Source organism: Gorilla gorilla, chromosome 1, assembly GCF_029281585.2.
Source record: "Gorilla gorilla gorilla isolate KB3781 chromosome 1, NHGRI_mGorGor1-v2.1_pri, whole genome shotgun sequence".
In the NCBI taxonomy this organism is placed as follows: Eukaryota; Metazoa; Chordata; class Mammalia; order Primates; family Hominidae; genus Gorilla; species Gorilla gorilla.
This window is the reverse complement of record NC_073224.2, coordinates 218,045,040-218,066,056: the sequence shown is the minus strand read 5'-3', so window position 1 is coordinate 218,066,056 and position 21,017 is coordinate 218,045,040. Positions and strand designations below refer to the sequence as shown.

The 21,017-nt window shown below is 48.4% G+C and overlaps 1 protein-coding gene across 5 annotated transcripts in view; it reads right to left on the bottom strand.

Moving 5' to 3' along the window:
* The window catches only part of USP48 (ubiquitin specific peptidase 48), a 105,869-nt gene extending 102,272 nt beyond the window's left edge, over nt 1-3,597 (bottom strand). For 4 of the 5 annotated variants that reach the window (XM_055387084.2, XM_019012276.4, XM_055387085.2 and 1 more), the window contains exon 1: nt 2,782-3,436. In XM_055387084.2, the coding sequence (XP_055243059.2) occupies nt 2,782-2,915 (134 nt within the window). In that variant the 5' untranslated portion in view covers nt 2,916-3,436. Of the gene's footprint in view, nt 1-2,781 lie in introns of all 5 variants that reach the window. The other variant, XM_019012274.4, reaches the window with a different exon arrangement.
* Between the last annotated feature and the right edge of the window lie 17,420 nt (nt 3,598-21,017).

The window sequence follows — 21,017 nt, the reverse complement described above, 5'->3', positions numbered from 1 at the left end:
TAATTCCACTCCCAGGTAAAGAACTGAAATCAGATGTTCAGACCAAAACTTGTATGCAAATGTTCAGAGAAGTACTACTCAAAATAACCAAAAGGTGGAAATAATCAAAATGTCCCTCAACTGATGAACAGATATATAAAATGTGGTATTATCCATAAAATGGAATACTACTCAGCCGTAAGGAATAAAGTACTGACACATGCGCAGCAGGGATAACCCTTGGAAACATTATGCTAAGTGAAACCAGACACAAATGGCCACGTACTGTATAATTCCATTGCTATGAAATATTAATAGAGAAATCCAGAGACAGAAAGTAGATTAGCAGTTGCCAGGGGCTGGGCGAGAGGGGAAAATGGGAAGTGACTAACAGATGCTCAGTTTCCTTTTAGGATAATGAAAAGTTCTGGAACCAGACAGTGGTGATGGTTGTACAACACTATAAAGGTACTGAAACCCACCGAATTGTGCACTTTAAAATGGTAAACACTGTCATATGTATTTCCCAGGTATTTTTTTAATGAAATGAAGTGCTGAAACATGCTACAACATGGATGACCCTTAAATACATAAGTAAAGGAAATCAGTCACAAAAGTCCACGTATTTTAGGATTCCATTTATATGAAATGTCCGGAATAGGGAAATTTAGAGGCGGAACATACAGGGCATACAGAGCCAAGATAAGATAATTTTTTTTTTTTTTTTTTTTTTTTTGAGACTGAGTTTCGCCCTGTTGCCCAAGCTGGAGTGCAGTGGCGTGATCTCAGCTCACTGCAACCTCCACCTCCCGGGTTCCAGGGTTCTCCTGCCTCAGCCACCCCAGTAGCTGGGATTACAGGCGCCCGCCACCACCCCCGGCTAATTTTTGTATTTTTAGTAGAGACGGGGTTTCACCATGCTGGCCAGGCTGGTCTCGAACTCCTGACCTCGTGATCCGCCCATCTCGGCCTCCCAAAGTGCTGGGATTACAGGCATGAGCCACCGCACCCGGCCTATTCTTTTTTCTTTTAAAATTTTTATTTTAAAAATTTATTTTTTTAAATTTACCCAGCGACCCACGACGCTGTCTCGAAAAAAAAAAAAGTATCGGCCTGGCGGGCGGTGGCTCACGCCTGTAATGCCAGCACTTTGGGAGGCCAAGGCGGTCAAATTATCTGAGGTCAGGAGTTCGAGACCAGCCTGACCAACATGGAGAAACCCTGTCTCTACTAAAAATACAAAAAATAAAAATAATTAAAAAAAATTAGCCGGGCATGATGGTGCATGCCTGTAATCCCAGCTATTCAGGAGGCTGAGGCAGGAGAATCGCTTGAACCAAGGAGGCAGAGGTTGCAGTGAGCCGAGATCACGCCATTGCACTCTAGCCTGGGCAATAAGAGCGAAACACCGTCTCAAAAAATAAATAAATATCAGAAATTGGCCCAGCATGGTGGCTCACGCCTGTAATCCCAGAAGAGGTGGGCAGATCGCTTGAGCCCAGAGCTCGAGACCAGCCTGGCCAACATGGCGAAAAAACCCGTCTCTACTAAAAATACAAAACTGAGTCGGGCGTGGTGGCCCGTGCCTCTAATCCCAGCTACTCCGGAGGCCGAGGTGGGAGGATCGCTTGAGCCTGGGAAACGGAGGTTGCAGTGAGCCGAGCTCGTGACACTGCACTCCAGCCTGTGTGACAGAGTGAGACCCTGTCTCAAAAACCACCAGAACTATTAATAGTTTACATTATTTGGTTAGTCTGGAAACTAATTACGTTGAGAAACTGACTGAAGCTTGATTATTTCTATTATACACAGACTTCAAACATTCCAGAACTTACTGTTAAAGTCAGATTTACCCTCCTTGTGAGACAGACGCCCAGAGCCTGGACTTATTCGTTTGCTTTATAGAAACTCCCTAACTTATTTCACTTCTCATACTAGACTTTAAGCTCCAAAGCCAGAGACCATGACTTCCATTCCTTCCGGATCCCCCAGCGGAATGTAAAAACTCCAGAAAGCATTTTCTAAATGCCTGCCGAAAGACGGCTACTGAGCATGCCCGGCTTGGCCAAGTCAATTTCAACAACATTCTGAAACAAAAACCATAGTTCCCGCGTTACAAGGTGGAAAAAAGGGAATAAACGGGAGCAAAGCCTAAGGATTCAATCTATAGGAGGGGGTTAAGCAAAGGCAAGGTTCAAGGGCGGCGCAGACGTGAAGGACAGCACTATCACAGCTTAAACCTGGTACTCGGTAAAGTGGTGTCGAACCAGAACGACCAAAGAAAGGCTTAAAAAAAATTACTAGATTAACGAGTGAGGGAAGGCCAACGGGGGTGCAGGGTATCGATGACGTAGGCTGACCACAGTTTTTTCTAAAGCTGCCCTCTACAAAAATAATACTAAGATGATCAGGCCTTCGGTGTCAACACCAACAAGATACACTGTGATGAAGCTCACTTCCAAAAAGTTCCTTTTTACAAACGAAAGAGCCGTGCTGTGGCCAAGATGCCCCAGCCATCAACGCTTGCTAAGCTCTCAGCTCCTGCCTTCATCTCCACCGCCATCTTCTGGATGGGAACCCAAACCTTCCTAAAGTGCTTTGGCCAGCATCACCTCCGCGCACAGCCCGGGAAGCCTGCGTTTCCCAGGTCGCGCAGACGGCGCAAAGGGGGAAACTCCACCTCGCTCGGCTCCGCGCCTCCCAAATGCACGCAAAGGGCTGCCGTCTTCCTTTCCCCCACCCCGCCCGTGCTTTCCAAGGTCCGGCGCGAGGAGCCCGCGAGGCGCGGTGCGCGGGCCTCACCTGCACACGCCGCGAATGCAGGGCTCCAGCCAGATGCGGTAAGCGGTCTCGATGTGCTCCTGCGACACCTCCTCGGGCCGCACCGTCTCCGCCCAGCGCCAGGCCGCCTTCTCCAGCTGCAGCCGCGGGGCCATGGCCTTGGCCCCAGGAACGCCTCCCGAGCCAGACCGCCGCAGCCGCCGCCGCGGTCTGCACCGCCGCCCCAATGGGCTTCGCCACCTGCCAGCAAGGAGGACCTGGCGCTCCTTCAGGCAGCTGGCCAGTCAATCACCTGTGCGCGCCACTGCCGCCGCGCCCGCCCGCGCCCGACCCGCACGACCGGCCGCAAAGCGCCGCCGTCGACACCCGACACACCCCGCGCCCGCGGACGTTAAAGGTGGACTTCCCCGCTGCGCTGAGCGCATGCGCGTTCCCAGCAGCCTCTGCGCCTCCCGCGTCCTTAACCCGACGGGCGGAGGAAGAGGAAGCGTACGTCCGAGGCGGTCTTGCCACGTCCTCACTGGCGCTTCTGGAAAAGCAGCGTCTCAGCGCCCGTTCAGGGCGGCGCACTACGTACCACTACTCTAACAAACCAGTGCCTCGAAAGCTATTTCTTGCCTTCGGTACTTCCCTTTTAACCATGAAGTTTTCACGCTAGAGACTACTCAACGCACACACAGGCCCGCCCAGACTGTGGAGCGGGACCTGTTTAGAGTAGAAACCGAGTCGCCAAAGAAACAAGTGTTGGCTCTTTAGAGGGAGATTTAACTTGAGCCTGGACCGGCTCCGAACCCCTTTCCCGAGCCCTCCTGACGTCATGGGACGTTCCGGCCTTTTCCCGTGCTAGGGTGGGACTACGTGTCCCGGCATGCCCTGCGCCCTGCCCCTGACTGTGAGGCATGCTGGGATTTGTAGTCTTCGAGGTGGGAGGGCTCAGTGCGCCGCAGACTGTGCGGGCGGGGGTCCGAGGTACCGGGGTGGAGTTTCTCTGGTGAGCAAGGTCATGTTTGCTGTTGGCTCCCTTCTCAAGACTGTTACCTCTATGCCAGGATTTTCTAGTTCCTCTCTAGCTCTTGGTTTAAAACATTTCCTTTCTGCGACTCCTGCCCCAGGACATAAAGAGTAGCTTTATGAGAATTGTTTTGCAAACTGTAAAGAACTCTACTAAAGTGAGGATATTTAAGAATTTTGAATTTGAATTAGAGCCCTGCCAGAATCTAAGCGCTAACTTCTGACTCAGCTGCTTGCCTGCTGGAAAACCTTAGGCTGAATTCTTTAGATAAACATTCACTGGGCCGAGCACCGTGGCTCAAGGATCCAATCCCAGCACTTTGGGAGGCCGAGGTGGGCGGATCACCTGAGGTCAGGAGTTCGAGGCCAGCCTGATCAAAATGGAGAAACCCCGTCTCTACTGAAAATACAAAATTAGCAAGGCGCGGTCGCGCATGCCTGTAATCCCAGCTACTCGGGAGGCTGAGGCAGGAGAATCGCTTGAACCCGGGAGGCGGAGGTTGTGGTTAGGCGAGATCACGCCATTGCACTCCAGCCTGGGCAACAAGAGTAAAACTCCGTCTCAAAAAAAACAAAAAAATTCGCTGAGGGCAGAAGAAAGTAAGATGTGGTCCCTGCCCTTGGAAGTGGGTTAGGGAGTGAGCGGTAGAAATACAAAGATCCCCATCCCAGTCTTGGGAGGCTTCGGGGTACTTGAGAAAAGGCTTCCCAGAAGTAATTCCGAAGCCCGCCTTTAACAGGTGGGTTAGACTTATCCAGGATAGAAGAAAGACACCATTCCAGAAAAAAAGAAACCACAAGGAGCAAAGGCACAGAAGAGAAAAGCTTGGCGTGAGAGGGCCACAATTTCTGAGACAGGGACAGGTGAGAGTTATGGCTTGAAAGGAAGACCTCGCCGCCGGGCGCGGTGGCTCACGCCTGTAATCCCAGCACTTTGGGAGGCCAAGGCGGGCGGATCACGAGATCAGGAGATCGAGACCATCCTGGCTAACACGGTGAAACCCCCTCTCTACTAAAAATACAAAAAAAATAGCCGGGCGTAGCGGCGGGCGCCTGTAGTCCCAGCTACTCCGGAGGCTGAGGCAGGAGAAGGGCGGGAACCCAGGAGGCGGAGCTTACAGTGAGCGGAGATCGCGCCACTGCCCTCCAGCCTGGGAGACTGAGCGAGACTCCGTCTCCAAAAAAAAAAAAACAAAAACAAAACAACAATAACAACAACAATAAAACAACAATAACAAAAAAAAAAAAGAAAGACCTTTATTCAAAGTACCCACTGAAGATATACAGCTGTTGAGTGCTATAATGGAGATTTGCATTTTGTATAGTGAGGCAGAGAAGACTCTTTTTTTTTTTTTTTTCCTGAGACGGAGTTTTGCTCTTGTTGCCCAGGCTGGAGTGCAGTGGTGAGGTCTGGGCTCACTGCAACCTCCGCCTCCCGGGTTCAAGCGATTCTCCTGCCTCAACCTCCCAAGTAGCTAGGATTACAGGCTTTTGCCACCACGCCTGGCTAATTTTTTTGTATTTTTTAGTAGAGACGGGGTTTCACTATGTTGGTCAGGCTGGTCTCGAACTCCGGACTTCAGGTGATCCGCCCACCTCGGCCTCTCAAAGTACTGGGATTACAGGTGTGAGCTACCGCGCCTGGCCTCCTCCCCTTTTTAGACCATATAGGGTAACTTCCTGACTTTGCCATGGCATTTGTAACCTGTCATGCACTGGTGGGCATGTCTTTTAGCATGCTAATGTATAATAATTAGCGTATAATAATTAGCATATAATAAGCAGTGAGGACGACCAGAGGTCAGTCTCATGGCCATCTTGGTTTTGGTGGGTTTTAACCAGCTTCTTTACTGCATTGTTTTATCAGCAATGTCTTTATGACCTGTATCTTGTGTAGACCTCCTATCTCATCCTGTGTCTAAGAATGCCTTAGGCTGGGCATGGTGGCTCATGCCTGTAATCCCAGCACTTTAGGAGGCCAAGGTGGGCGGATCACGAGGTCAGGAGTTCGAGATGAGCCTGGCCAATATAGTGAAACCCTGGGTCTATTAAAAGTACAAAAATTAGCCAGGCATGGTGGCGGGCACCTGTAATCCCAGCTACTCAGGAGGCTGAGGCAGGACAATCGCTTGAACCCAGGAGGCGGAGGTTACAGTGAGCCAAGATCGTGGCATTGCACTCCATCCCAGGCGACCGTGGGAAACTCAGGCAAAAAAAATGTCTTCACCTCCTGGGAATGCAGCCCAGTAGGTCTCAGCCTTATTTTACCCAGCCCCCATTCAAGATAGAGTCACTCTGGTTCAAACGCCTTGGACAGAATGAGGACTTGCTACAGCTTGATGATGTTGACCTGACCGGTATATCTTCACCTTTCTGATATTTGACCTTCAAGTCTGGTCACACCCCTTTCCTCAGTATCCACAGCTCCCTGTGTCATCCCTTGCTTCACTTAGCACATGATGAAATTGTGACTATCATTCACCATGAAGACACTACTATATGGCAGTTTTCTAAATTGGATAATTAAATGGAATTTCTACCAAATGAGATAGCAACACCAGAAGAAGGAATAGATTTAGAAAGAAGATGATTTCGGCCAGGCACGGTGGCTCACACCTGTAATCCAGCACTTTGGAAGGCCGAGATGGACAGATCACCTGAGGTCAGGAGTTCGAGACCAGCTTGGGCAACATGGTGAAACCCTGTCTCTACAAAAATACAAAAATTTGCCAGGTGTGGTGGTAGGCACCTGTAGTCCCAGCTACTCAGAAGGCTAAAGTGGAGGGATTGCTTGAGCCCAGGAGGTTGAGGTTGCAGTGAGCAGAGATCTCACCACTGCACTCCAGTCTGGGTGACAGAGGGAGACCCTGTCTTAAAAACAAACAAACAAAACCCAAATGTGCTAATTTGCTGTAATTTCTCTGAAGTTTAACAAACTCTCTCTTGACTCCCACATCCCCCTCCAGCTACTGTCCCATTTCTCTTTTTCCCTTTATAGCAAAACTCCTGGAAAGCATTTTCTGTACTCTTCTCCAGTTCTCCTCCTATTCCTCCTTAAACCTCCCAAATCAGATTCTTGCCTCTATCACCTCCAAAACTGCTCGTATGAAGAACACCAATGGCCTTCACCTTGTTAAATGCTGTGGTAAACTCATACTGTATTTATTTTACTAGACCTGTTAGCAGCAATTGACCCAGTTATTCACTCTTTCCTCTTAGAAACACTTTCTTCTCTTAAATCACAGGGTGCCACACTCTCCTGGTTTTCTCTTTACTGCTGGCCATCCCTTCCAGTGTCCTTTGCAGCTTCTTTCTCCTCTAACCTGGAAACTTGAGTGGCCTAGGGTTCAGTCCTTTGGACCTCTCCTTTAACTTTGTTTACTCCCTGGGGGATCTTGTTAGAAATGCTTGTTCCCCAGTGCCGTAAAGAAGTAGCACTTGCGGCCGGGCGCGGTGGCTCACACCTGTAATCCCAGCACTTTGGGAGGCCGAGGCAGGCAGATCATGAGGTCAAGAGATCAAGACCATCCTGGCCAACATGGTGAAACCCCGTCTCTACAAAAAATACAAAAAATTAGCTGGGCATGGTGGCACACGCCTGTAGTCCTAGCTACTCAGGAGGCTGAGGCAGGAGAATCGCTTGAACCTGGGAGGCAGCGGTTGCAGTGAGCCAAGATTGTGCCACTGCACTCCAGCCTGGCGACAGAGCGAGACTTCATCTAAAAAAAAAAAACAAAAAACAAATAGCACTTGAACATAAATTTAACATCCTTAGCAAGGCCATTTTTACTTTCTGCAGAAAGGGTACACTCGCCAGCAGTTTTGCCACTAGAGTACACTGAACAAACGGGACAGGGTCATTTATAACCTGAAGCGTCCACCCTACTGCTGTGTCTGACTTCCATTGGCTGGAACAGGACCTCACATTCTATATTTGTCCTGATTGGCTAGCAACTTAGAACTTTTTAAAAGAGGCAAAGGCTGGCTGGGCGCAGTGGCTCACACCTGTAATCCCAGCACTTTGGGAGGCCGAGGGGGGCGGATCACCTGGGGTCAGGAGTTCGAGACCAGCCTGACCAACATGGAGAAACCCTGCCTCTACTAAAAATGCAAAAAAAAAAATTAGCCGGGCGTGGTGACGCATGTCTGTAATCCCAGCTATCGGGAGGCTGAGGCAGGAGAATCGCTTGAACCTGGGAGGTGGAGGTTGCTTTGAGCCAAGATCATGCATTGCACTCCAGCTTGGGCAACAAGAGTGAAATTCTGTCTCAAAAAAAAAGAAAAAAAAAAAAGCAGAGGCAGAGGCGAACAAGGGAAGTAACCTGTGGAATGCTGAGAAAGGTAAAAACACCTTTAAATAAGGAAGAGGAACAGGCTATGACTCATGCTTGCTTGGACCAGTGTAAGCATGCCAGGGCAAATATTTAGGCTAAATTGTGGGAGCTAAGAACATAAAGTACGTTGATTTCTTTATTACGGCTAGCAGATATTTAAGAATGTTAGCACAGGTCTTTGAATACATTTTGAGACGGAGTTTCACTCTTGTTGCCCAGGCTGGATGGTGCAATCTCCGCTGACCGCAACCTCTGCCTCCCGGGTTCAGGCGATTCTCCTGCCTTAGCCACCCGAGTAGCTGGGATTACAGGCATGTGCCACCACGCCCGGCCAATTTTGTATTTTTTTAGTAGAGACGGGATTTCTCCACGTTGGTCAGGCTGGTCTTGCACTCCTGACCTCAGGTGATCCGCCCACCTCAGCCTCCCAAAGTGCTAGGATTACAGGCGTGAGCCACCACGCCTGGGCTGAGAAGTAACTATTTATTCCTAATTAGATGGGGAGGAAAGTCTCTTTGAAGAGGAACCTCTACTTTACTTTTTACAATCTCATCTCCTCCTGCTGTGTGTGGATGACTCCTAAATTCACATCTCCAGACCTGACCTAACTTCTAAAATGCTAGATTTATATATCCTACTGCTTGCTTGGCGTCTCCAGTGTGCAATAGATATCTCACATGTTACAGGGCCAAAGTGTATTCCTATTCCACCCCAACCTCCCCTCTCCTCACATATCCTTCCATCCAAAAGACAGAAATCTTTCCATCTTGGTAGGTGTCAACTTCATCCTACCAGAAATCTTGCAGGCCGACTTCTCTCTTTCCCTTATGTCCCCATCCAGTCCTGCAAAACCTGTCAGCTTGCCTTCAAAATAGATGTAGAGGCCAGGCAGATTAAGTGCTCACGCCTGTAATCCCAGCACTTTTGGAGGCTGAGGCACACCACCACACCCGGCTAATTTTTGTATTTTTGTGGAGTGATCTACAGATCACTTGAGGTCAGGAGTTCAAGACCAGCCTGGCCAACACGGCAAAAACCCGCCTCCACTAAAAATACAAAAACAAAAAAAAATTAGCTGTATGTGGTGGCACATGCCTGTAGTCCCAGCTACTTGGGAGGCTGAGGCAGGAGAATAGCTTGAACCCAGGAGACGGAGGTTGCAGTGAGCCGAGATTGCGCCACTGCACTCCAGCCTGGGAGACAGAGCAACACTCTGTCTCAAACAAACAGGGAAACAAAATATATGTAGAGTGCCATCACTGTTCTGTTATCATTATCACTCTGGTCTCACCCAGATTACTGCAAAAGCTTCCCAAGTGGTGTAAACCAAAAATAAAATTTAAAGGTGTCGGCCAGGCGCAGTGGCTCACACCTGTAATCCCAGCACTTTGGGAGGCTGAAGCGGGTGGATCACCTGAGGTCAGGAGTTCGAGACCAGCCATGGCTAACATCATGAAACCCCGTTTCTACTAAAAACACAAAAAAATTAGCTGGGCGTGGTGGCACATGCCTGTAATCCCAGCTACTCGGGAGGCTGACGCAGGAGAATGGCTTGAACCCAGGAGGCAGAGGTTACAGTGAGCCAAGATCATGCCACTGCACTTCAGTTTGGGCAACAAGAGCGAAACTCCATCTAAAAAAAAAAAAAAATTCACAAGTGTCCCAACCACCTAAATGGACTCCCTCATTGGCCAAGGTACTCAAAAGTTAACCTCAAAGACTGGTTCAGGCCTTGACAGGAAGTGGGGTTCAGCCATGCCTCATTATGCCCTCCTTCCTTTTGGGGTTTGGGAAAAGTGACCAGCATTTAACATCAACACAGACCTTAAGTCTTGAAGAGACATTTACAATCTATTTTCTTTGAAGCCTGCTACCTGGAGGCCTCATCTGCATGAGAAAACTTTGGTCTCCACAAGCTCTTATCATAACCCAGACTGTCCTTTCTATTGATAATAACGCTTTCAACCAGTTGCCAATCAGAAACATTTAAAATTTACCTATAACCTGGAAGCACCCCCTGCACCCTCCCTCACTTCTAGATGTCCTGCCTTTCTGGACTGAACCTATGTATATCTTAAATGTATTTGATTGATGTCTCATGTCTCCCTAAAAATGTATGAAACCAAGCTGCACCCCGACCACCTTGGCTACATGTTCTCAGGAGCTCCTGAGGGTCGGTGTCACAGGCTGTGGTCACTCATATTTGGCTCAGAATAAACCTCTTCAAATATTTTACAGAGTTTGACTCTTTTCGTCAATACTGGTCTTCCTGTTTCACCCTTGCCCCCTTACATAGTCTGCTCTGGGCATGTAAATCATGTCATTCCTGAAAAACCTCCAAAGATTTCCTATCATTTAGTATAAATGACAAAGGGCTGAGCACAGTGGCTCATGCCTGTAATCTCAGCCTTTTGGAAGGCTGAGGCTAGAGGATTGCTTGCTTGAGGACAAGAGTTTGAGACCTATCTGAGCAACACAGTGAGACCCTGTCTCTACCAAACAAAAAAAAAAAAAAAATTGCCAGGTGTGGTGGTGTGTGCCTGTGGTCTCAACTACTCTGAAGGCTGAGGTGGTACCACAGGCACACACTCCATCACTACAAAAAAAAGTTTATCAGGTGAGGCCAGGTGCGGTGGCTCACGCCTGTAATCCCAGCACTTTGGGAAGGTGAGGTGGGTGGATTGCCTGAGATCAGGAGTTCAAGACCAGCCTGGTCAACATGGTAAAACCCCGTCTCTACTAAAAATACAAAAATTAGCTGGGTGTGATGGCGGGCACCTGTATTCCCAGCTACTTGGGAGGCTGAGGCAGAAGAATTGCTTGAGCCCAGGAGGTGGAGGTTGCAATGAGCTGAGATAGCACCACTGCACTCCAGCCTGGGCAACAAGAGAGAGACTCCATCACAAAAAAAAAAAAAGAAGGCTGGGTGCGGTGGCTCACGCCTGTAATCCCAGCGCTTTGGGAGGCCGAGGCGGGTGGCTCAACTGAGGTCAGGAGTTTGAGACCAGCCTGGCCAACGTGGGGAAACCCCGTCTCTACTAAAAATACAAAAATTAGCTGGGCGTGGTGGTGGGCACCTGTAATCCCAGTTACTCGGGAGGCTGAGGCAGGAGAATCTCTTGAACCTGGGAGGTGGAGTTTGCAGTGAGCCAAGATTGCACCATTCCACTCCAGCCTGGGCAACAGAGCGAGATTCTGTCTCAAAAAAAAGAAAAAAGAAAGAAAGAAAGAAAGGGTTCTTGGAGTGTGTGCAAGCTCCAAGAAAGAATTTGGGGTGAGTCCATAGAATAAAGTGAAAGCAAGTTTATTAGAGAAGTAAAGATACGAAGGAATGAATATTCCTTGGACAGAGCAACTGTGTACTTGGACAGAGCAGGGTATACTTGAGATAGTTACTTTTCGATTATATGCTAAACAAGGGGTGGATTATTCATGAGTTTTCCGAGAAAGGGATGGGCATTTCCCAGAACTGAGAGTTCCTCCCCTTTTTAGACCTTAGAGGGTAACTTTCGGATGTTGCCATGGCGTTTGTAAACTATCGTGGCGCTGGTGGGTGTGTCTTTTAGCATGTTAATATATTATAATTAGCATGTAATAAGCAGGGAGGACAAGCAGAGGTCACCTTCATCACCATCTTGGTTTCAGTGGGTTTTGGCCAGCTTCCTTACCACATCCTGTGTTTTATCAGCAGGTCTTTATGAACTGTGTCTTGTGATACCAGTCGTGCTGGCCTCCTATCTCATCCTGTGACTGAGAATGCCTAACGTCGGCCGGGCATGGTGGCTCACGCCTGTAATCCTAGCACTTTGGGAGGCCGAGGCAGGCGGATCACGAGGTCAGGAGATCGAGACCATCCTGGCTAACATGGTGAAACCCTATGTCTACTAAAAATACAAAAAAATTGACCAGGCGTGGTGGCGGGTGCCTGTAATCCTAGCTACTTGGGAGGCTTAGGCAGGAGAATGGTGTGAACCCAGGAGGCAGAGCTTGCAGTGAGCCGAGATTGTGCCGCTGCACACCAGCCCAGCAGGTCCCATCCTCATTCTGTCTAGCCCCTATTCAAGATGGAGTCATTCTGGTCAGAACAACCTCTGACAACAGGAACAGGAAGAAGACCTAAGAAGAAGGTTCAGAAGGAACAACTGTTAGATATGAGGAGAATCACAAGAACTATCTCAGAACCTTAGAGAGGAAAGCTAAAAGAAGCTGGAAATGATCAGCAATGGTTTTTGTTTGTTTGTTTTTTGAGACAGAGTCTCGCTCTGTCGCCCAGGCTGGAGTTCAGTGGCATGATCTCGGCTCACTGCAACCTCCACCTCCCAGGTTCAAGCAGTTCTCCTGTCTCAGCCTCCTGAGTAGCTAGGACTACAGGTGCACACCACCATGCCCAGCTAATTTTTGTATTTTTAGTAGAGACGGGGTTTCACCATATTGGTCAGGCTGGTCTTGAACTACTGACCTCAGGTGATCCACCCACCTTGGCCTCCCAAAGTGCTAGGATTACAGGCATGAGCCACCACGCCCAGCCTGATCAGCAATGTGAAATCTCCACCTTCCTTCTCATTTCTTGGCTCCTTTCATGGTGAATTTTATTTATTTATTTATTTATTTATTTATTATTCTTACTATTACTTTTTTGAGACAGTCTTGCTCTGTCAGCCAGGCCGGAGTACAGTGGTGCGATCTTGGCTCACTGCAACCTCCGCCTCCTGGGTTCAAGCAATTCTCCTGCCTCAGCCTCCTTAGTAGCTGGAATTGCAGGCACGTGTCACCACACCTGGCTAATTTTTGTAATTTTAGTAGAGATGGGGTTTCACCATGTTTGCCAGGCTGGTCTGGAACCCCTTACCTCATGACCCGCCCACCTCGGCCTCCCAAAGTGCTGGTATTACAGGTGTGAGCCACCACACCTGGCCTTTTTTTTTTTTCTTTTTTGAGACAGGGTCTCAATCTCTCACCCAGGCTGGAGTGCAGTGGTATGTTCTCAACTTACTGCAACCTCGACCTCCCAGGTTCAAGGCCACCTCAGCCTCTCCAGTAGCTGAGACTACAGGCTTTTGCCATCACATGTGGCTAATTTTTAAATTTTTTTGTACAGATAAGGTCTCACTATATTGCCCAGGCTGGTCTACCACTCTTGGGATCATCGACCTTCATGCTTTGGCTTCCCAAAGTACTGGGATTACAGGCATGAGCCACCACACCTAGCCAATTTGTTTTTTTAGACAGGGTCTTTGAATGTCACCCAGGCTGAGGCAGGAGGATTGCTTGAGCCTTGAAGTTTGAGACTCACTGCAGCCTCAACCTCTTCAGGCTCAGGTAATCCTCCCACCCCAGCCTCGTGACTAGCTGGGACTACAAGCATAAACCACCATGCCCAACTAATTTTTGTATTTTTTTTTTTTTGTAGAGAGGAAGTTTTTTTGTTTTTGTTTTGTTTTTTTTTTTTGAGACGGAGTCTCACTCTGTCGCCCAGGCTGGAGTGCAGTGGCGTGATCTTGGCTCACTGCAAGCTCTGCCTCCTGGGTTCACGCCATTCTCCTGCCTCAGTCTCCCGAGTAGCTAGGACTACAGAAGCCTGCCACCATGCCTGGCTAATTTTCTGTATTTTTAGTAGAGACGGGGTTTCTCCGTGTTAGCCAGGATGGTCTCGATCTCCTGACCTCGTGATCCACCCCCCTCGGCCTCCCAAAGTGCTGGGATTACAGGTGTGAGCCACCATGGCTGATGAAAGGAAGTTTCTTCATGTTTCCCAGATTGGTCCTGAACTCCTGGGCTCAAGCAAACCAGCCAATTTTTATTTTTCTAGTTAACTACTTTTTTAAAAGTCCAAAGAAACAAGTAAAATTAATTTAATAATATCTTTACATTAGCTGGACATGGTGGCACGTGCCTGCAGTCCCAGCCACTCGGGAGGCTGAGGCAAAAGAATCGCTTGAACCTGGGTGGCAGAGGTTGCGGTGAGCTGAAATTGTGCCACTGCACTCCACCCTGGGTGACAGAGTGAGACTCCATCTCGAAAAATAAAAATAAGAAAAAATAATATCTTTAACTTGGCTGGGCATGGTGGCTCGTGCCTGTAATCCTAGCACTTTGGGAGGCCAAGGCAGGTAGATTGCTTGAGCCCAGGATTTCGGACCAGCATAGTGAAATGTTCGAGGCAACATGGTAAAACCCTGTCTCTCTACAAGAAATACAAAAGTTACCTGGTTGTGGTGGCATGCACCTGTAGTCCCAACTACTTGTGAGGCTGAGGTGGGAGGATCACTTGAGCCTGGGAGGCAAAGGTTGCAGCGAGCTGAGATCATACCACTGCACTCCAGCCTGGGTGACAGAGTGAGACCTTGTCTCAAAAAAAAAAAAAAAAATCTTTAGTATATTCAGAACATTTACATTTCCACATGTAATCAATATTTTTCAGTATTATAAAAAGACTAATGAGATATTCTACATTATTTTTTCCACACTAAGTTTTGGAACTCTGGTGTGTATTTTGCACTTACAGCTCATCTCAGTTCACAGGAGCCACATTTCAAGTGCTCAATAGCCACATATGGCAAGTGGCTACCCTAGTAGATGGCACAGATCTACACCCTTTTGGCTTCCTCATCTGCTATGTACTCATCAACCAACTCTAGTCTGGCCTATGACCTTGTCACTCCTCTACAGCTCCTTTATCAAGGTTACCACGACTTCCATGTTACCAAATTCAGTGGTCTTCTTTCTGGCCTCAGCTCTCTGCAGTCACCAGCACAGATGACCACTCCTGCCACCTCAAAATGTCCCTCTTGATTCTCCACCTCCTTCAGTGGCTGCTCCTTCTGACACAGGATTTTTCTCAGCCACTTTTGCTGGTCAGAGACCTCTGGCTGGTGATGTCCCTACCTGGGCTTTGCTTGGCCCCGGGCCTGCTGCAGGAGGCGTCCCATCCATTCGGCCCACCGGACCATACCTGGCTTGTGCTTGGGTTTGTGCACAGGACTAACCCCAGCCCAACTGTGTTATAGCTCGTACCTGTGTTTGGTGGTTTTCAAGCTCTTGTCCCACATCCAAGAAGAATGAGGATACACTGCTAAGCGAAGGATGAGGAGGGAGGAGAATAATTTTATTGAGTGATGAAACAGCTCTCAGTGGAGAGGAGACAAGAGGGTGGTCAACCACCAGGAGTGGGGTGGTTTCTCCACGAGCATGGCTGAGTCCAGGGCTTTTATGGGCTCAGAATAGGGGAGTGCATGCTGATTGGTTTGTGAGTATGTAAAAAAAGGTTAAAACAAAGGCATCGGTCAGTCAGGTGTGATGGCTTACACCTGTAATCTCAGCACTTTGGGAGGCCGAGGTGGGCAGATCACAAATTCAGGAGTTTGAGACCAGCCTGACCAACATGGTGAAACCGTGTCTCTACTAAAGATACAAAAATTAGCCAGGCGTGGTGGCACGCCCCTGTAATCCCAGCTACTCGGGAGTCTGAGGCAGGAGAATAGCTTGAACCCAGGAGGTGGAGGGTGCAGTGAGCCGAGATCACGCCACTGCACTCCAGCCTGGGTGACGGATTGAGACTCTGTCTGGGAAAAAAAAAAAAAAAAAAAAAAAAAAGACCCCAGTCAAAAGTGGGCATTACAGGGTAAAAAACAAATTAGGGAAGGGTAGGTATATGTGAAATAGGTGAAGGGTACGGATCAATCAGAGGAAACCATGCCAAACAGTAAGACAGGTTCTCAATCCAGTCTGTGGATGTGACTTATAGCTTGACTTTCAGCCTTTAAACTGTCTTTGACTTGGAGTTGGGGTTTCAATGGGGACCCGCCCGTATCTGCCTAGGCTTTCATCTGCCTCCTGCCTCTATCACTCTCAACCTTCTTTGGTGCTTCCTCCTATACTGGTTTTCCAAATGCTGGAGTTTTTCTAGCCTTTGTCCTGGGCCCTCTTTTGTATCAGTCAATTTTTATTTTATATATGTATTTATTTATGTTTGAGATGGAGTCTTACTCTGTCATCCAGGATGGATTGCAATGGTGCAATCTCGGCTCACTGCAACCTCCACCTCCCAGGTTCAAGTGATCCTCCTGCCTCAGCCTCTCGAGTAGCTGGGATTGCAGGTGCCCACCACCATGCCCAGCTAATTTTTGTATTTTTAGTAGAGACAGGGTTTCACGACATTGGCCAGGTTGGTCTGGAACTCCTGACCTCAGGTGATCCACCTGCCTTGGCCTCCCAAAGTGCTGGGATTATAGGCGTGAGCCACCGCACCTGGCTTATATCAGTCCATTTTTTAAAAGAGGCCAGGTGTGGTGGCTCACACCTGTAATCCCAGCACTTTGGGAGGCCGAGGCGGGCAGATCACCTGAAGTCAGGAGTTCGAGACCAGCCTGGCCAACATGGTAAAACCCCATCTCTACTAAAAATACAAAATTAGCCGGACATGGTGGTGCATGCCTGTAATCCCAGCTACTCAGGAGGCTGAGGCAGGAGAATCACTTGAACCCGGGACGTGGAGGTTGCAGGGAGCCGAGATTGTACCGTTGCCCTCCAGCCTGAGCAACAAGAGCGAAACTCCGTCTCAAAAAATAAATAAATAAGGAAATATATAATTAAATAAAGTATGCGATAGTGTCTCGATGTGTCTAGTCACTGAGATCATATCAATCTCATAGGCCGGGCACGGTGGTTCACACCTGCAGCCTTAGCACTTTAGGAGACTGAGGTGGGCACATTGCTTGAGCCCTAGAGTTTGAGACCAACCTGGGCAACATGCCGAAACCTCATCTCTACAACATAAAAAATAAAAAAAATTAGCAGGGTGCGATGGTGTGTGCCTGTAGTCTCAGCCACTCAGGAGGGACACAAGGTTTGTGTCTGGTACTCTGAGGGATTGTTACTGATCGATTGAGCTCAGGAGGTCGCGGCTGCAGTGAGCTGTGATGGGACCACTACACTCCAGCCTGGGTAACAGAGTGAGACCCTGTCTCAAAAAAACCCAAAAAGTAGTCCTATAAATACCCATGGCACATAATCTTGCCACCCCAGGAAAAGATATAACTCCCTCCAGTGCATCTTTTTTATAATTGTCCATGTACCTGTTCAGGTCACTGTGCTCAGTGTCTATGACCATTTGTGATATCCTCTCTCAAGTCTGTCTCTTTTCTCTTCTTCCTTTCTTTTTTTCTTTTATTGAGATGGAGTTTCACTCTGTCGCCCAGACTGGAGTGTAGTGGCATGATCTCTGCTCACTGCAACTTCCACCTCCTGGGTTCAAGAGATTCTCCTGCCTCAGCCTCCTGAGTGGTTGGGACTACAGGCACGTGCCACCAAGCCCAGCTAATTTTTGTATTTTTAGTAGAGACAGGGTTTCATCATGTTGGTCAGGCTGGTCTCAAACTCCTGGCCTCAAGTGATCCGCCTGCCTCGGCCTCCCAAAGTGCTGGGATTACAGGCCTGAGCCACTGCACCTGGCCTATTTTCCCTTCTTCCTAATGGTCTTCACATTCTTTGATGATGATGATGTTATAAGTCTTCTCCGTCTCTTAGTTCACTTGTTTTCCTCTAGGAAGGCATTATAATTCCTGTTGGATCTACTCTTAGTAGATGCCTCTGAGATGAAGTTCTACGTATAGGCTGAGATCCACAGGGTACATGTCTGATTCTCTGTTGTTACTGACATCTCTCTGATAAGGTCAATATCCCCATTTAGGATCCCTGGATTGAGTTACATTGACCTCAGCCAGGCCATCTGAAGCATCATCCGGCTTTCTTTCCTTTTCTTTTGAGACAGGGTCTCACACTGTTGCCCAGGCTGTAGTGCAGTGGTGCAATCATGGCTCACTGTAGTCTCAACCTCCTGGGCTCAAGGGATCCTCTGGCCTCAGCCTCCTGAGTAGCTGGGACTACAGGTGTGCACGACCACACCTGGATAATTTTTGGTTTTGGTTTTGGTTTTTTTTTTTTTGAGACAGAGTCTCACTCTGTCCCCAGGCTGGAGTGCAGTGGTGTGATCTCACCTCACTGCACCCTCCACTTCTGGGTTCATGCCATTCTCCTGCCTCAGCCTCCCGAGTACCTGGGACTACAGGTGCCTGCCACCACACCTGTCTAATTTTTTTTTTATTTTTAGTAGAGACGGGGTTTCACTGTGTTAGCCAGGGTGGTCTCGAACTCCTGACCTCGTGATCCGCCTGCCTCAGCCTCCCAAAGTGCTGGGATTACAGGTGTGAGCCACCATACCCGGCCCTATTTTCGTATTATTTATAGAGACAGAGTTTCTCCATGTTGCTCAGGCTGGTCTTGAACTCCTGAAATCAAGTGATCCACCTGCCTTGGCCGCCCAAAGTGTTGGGATTACAGGTGTGAGCCACTGCGCCCGACCCGCTTTCTTTCCTTTCATGTGAAACTGGACCATTGCTCTCTTTTTTTTTGTTTTGAGATGGAGTCTTACTCTGTTGCCCAGGCTGGAGTGCAGTGGCACCATCTTGGCTCACTGCAACCTCTGCCTCCCAGGTTCAAAGGATTCTCATGCCTCAGCCTCCCAAGTAGCTGAGAATACAGGCACGTGCCACCATGCCTGGCTAATTTTTGTATTTTTAGTAGAGATGAGGTTTTGCCATGTTGGCCAGGCTGGTTTCAAACTCCTGACCTCAAGTGATCCAGCTGCCTCCTCCTCCCAAAGTGTTGGGATTACAGGCGTGAGCCACTGCGCCTGGCCAATTGAACATTTTTGATGTTATACTTCTGGTTAATTTATCTACTTCCCTTTTCTTTTCTTTTCTTCTTCTTTTTTTTTTTTTTTTTTTTTTGAAAAGGAGTTTCACTCTCGTTGCCCAGGCTGGAGTGCAATGGTGTGATCTTGGCTCACTGCAACCTCTGCCTCCTGGGTTTAAGCAATTCTCCTGACTCAGACCCCCAAGTAGCTGGGATTACAGGCGCCTGCCACCACGCTGGCTAATTTTTGCATTTTTAGTAGAGATGGGGTTTCACTATGTTGGTCAGGCTGGTCTCGAACTCCTGACCTCAGGTGATCCACCCACCTTGGCCTTCCAAACTGCTGGGATTACAGGCGTGAGCCACTGAGCCCTGCCAATTTATCTACCTTCTAATTTTATTTTGCTTCAGAAAGTTTTACTTTTCTGGGTCTGAAACATGGTCTCTTGAATGTGAGACTGTGTAATTGGATGTATATACTCCCCTACCGGTTTTCTCCATACTGAATGTTTGTTAGACAATTATTTTCCACTTTGAGCACCAAATTATCAGGCCCTTAGCTACCACCCATGGATCAGACTGGGATGTTCCTTCTGTAAGTTATGACTTATCGGCAATTGCATTGATTTTTTTTTTTAATATATTTTTTTGAGACGGAGTCTCCCTCTGTTGCTCAGGCTGGAGTGCAGTGGCATGATCTCGGCTCACTGCAACCTCTGCCTCCCAGGCTCAAGCGATTTTCCTGCCTTGGCCTCCTGAGTAGCTGGGATTACAGGTGCCCGCCACCACACCCATCTACTTTTTGTATTTTTAGTAGAGAAGTGGTTTCACCTTGTTGGCCAGGCTGGTCTTAAACTCCTGACCTCAGGTGATCTGCCCACCTCTGCCTCCCAAAGTGCTGGGATTACACGTGTGAGCCACCGTGACCGGCCTCATTGATTGTAATTCATTATACTGGGATGACTTTTCTGTCCCTCCACCTGCCAGGGTGTCACCTGTGATGAATTTAGGGCTGCTGCTGCTTTCTGCTTGATTCCTGTGGTATGAGTGAGGCATTCACATCCACGAACCACGCACATCACCTGTGCCCCAGTGCCAGCTCAGACAGGAGGAAGCTGCTGTCTCTAGGGGTGGTGGTCAAGATGTTTCCTATTCTCTCTGCTCACAGAGCAAGTCTAGCAACAGCTAAGACACTACCTCCTCATGCACTTTTTTTTTTTTTTTTTTTTTTTAGACAGGTTCTGCTGGCTCTGTCCCCCAGGTGTAAGTGCAATGGCGCAATCTCGGCTCACTGCAACCTCCGCCTCCCAGGCTCAAGCAATCCTCCCACCTCAGCCTCTTGAGTAGCTAGGACTACAGGTGCATGCCACCACACCCTGCTAATTTTTTTCTTTTTTCTTTTTTCAGACGGAGTCTCGCTCTGTTGCCCAGACTGGAGTTCAGTGGCGTGATCTCGGCTCACTGCAAGCTCCGCCTCCCAGGTTCACGCCATTCTCCTGCCTCAGCCTCCTGAATAGCTGGAACTACAGGCGTCCGCCACCATGCCCGGCTAACTTTTTGTATTTTTAGTAGAGATAGGGTTTCACCATGTTAGCCAGGATGGTCTCGATCTCCTGACCTCGTGATCTGCCCACTTCGGCCTCCCAAAGTGCTAGAATTACAAGCGTGAGCCACTGCGCCTGGACTAATTTTTTTCTTTTTTTGTAGAGATGAGTTTTCACCATGTTGCCCAGGCTGGTCTCAAACTCCTGAGTTCAAGCAATCCACCCACCTCAGTATCTCAAAGTGCTGGGATTATAGAACTGAGCCATCGCACCTGGCCTCTCATGCACCTTTGATGTATCATTGGGACCCTGCATTGTCCTTTCCATTATGTTCCATTTCCATTCTAGGTGGGTAATACTTGGGCTACTCCGTTTGTCTGATCAGAACTGAGTCTAGCTCATGTTAGGATGAGTAGCTTTGTTCTTATTTTGGGGCTACCGAATAGTTCCTCTGCATCCTGTAATGCAAGGATGTCACCAGTGCCCTTTTTCTCTGTGGGGCTAGTTTTATTTATTTATTTATTTATTTATTTATTTATTTATTTCTGCTCTTATTGCCCAGGCTGGAGTGCAATGGTGTGGTCTTGGCTCACTGCAACCTCCACCTCCCCGGTTCAAGTGATTCTCCTGCCTCAGACTCCTAAGTAGCTTGGATTACAGGCAACTGCCACCATGC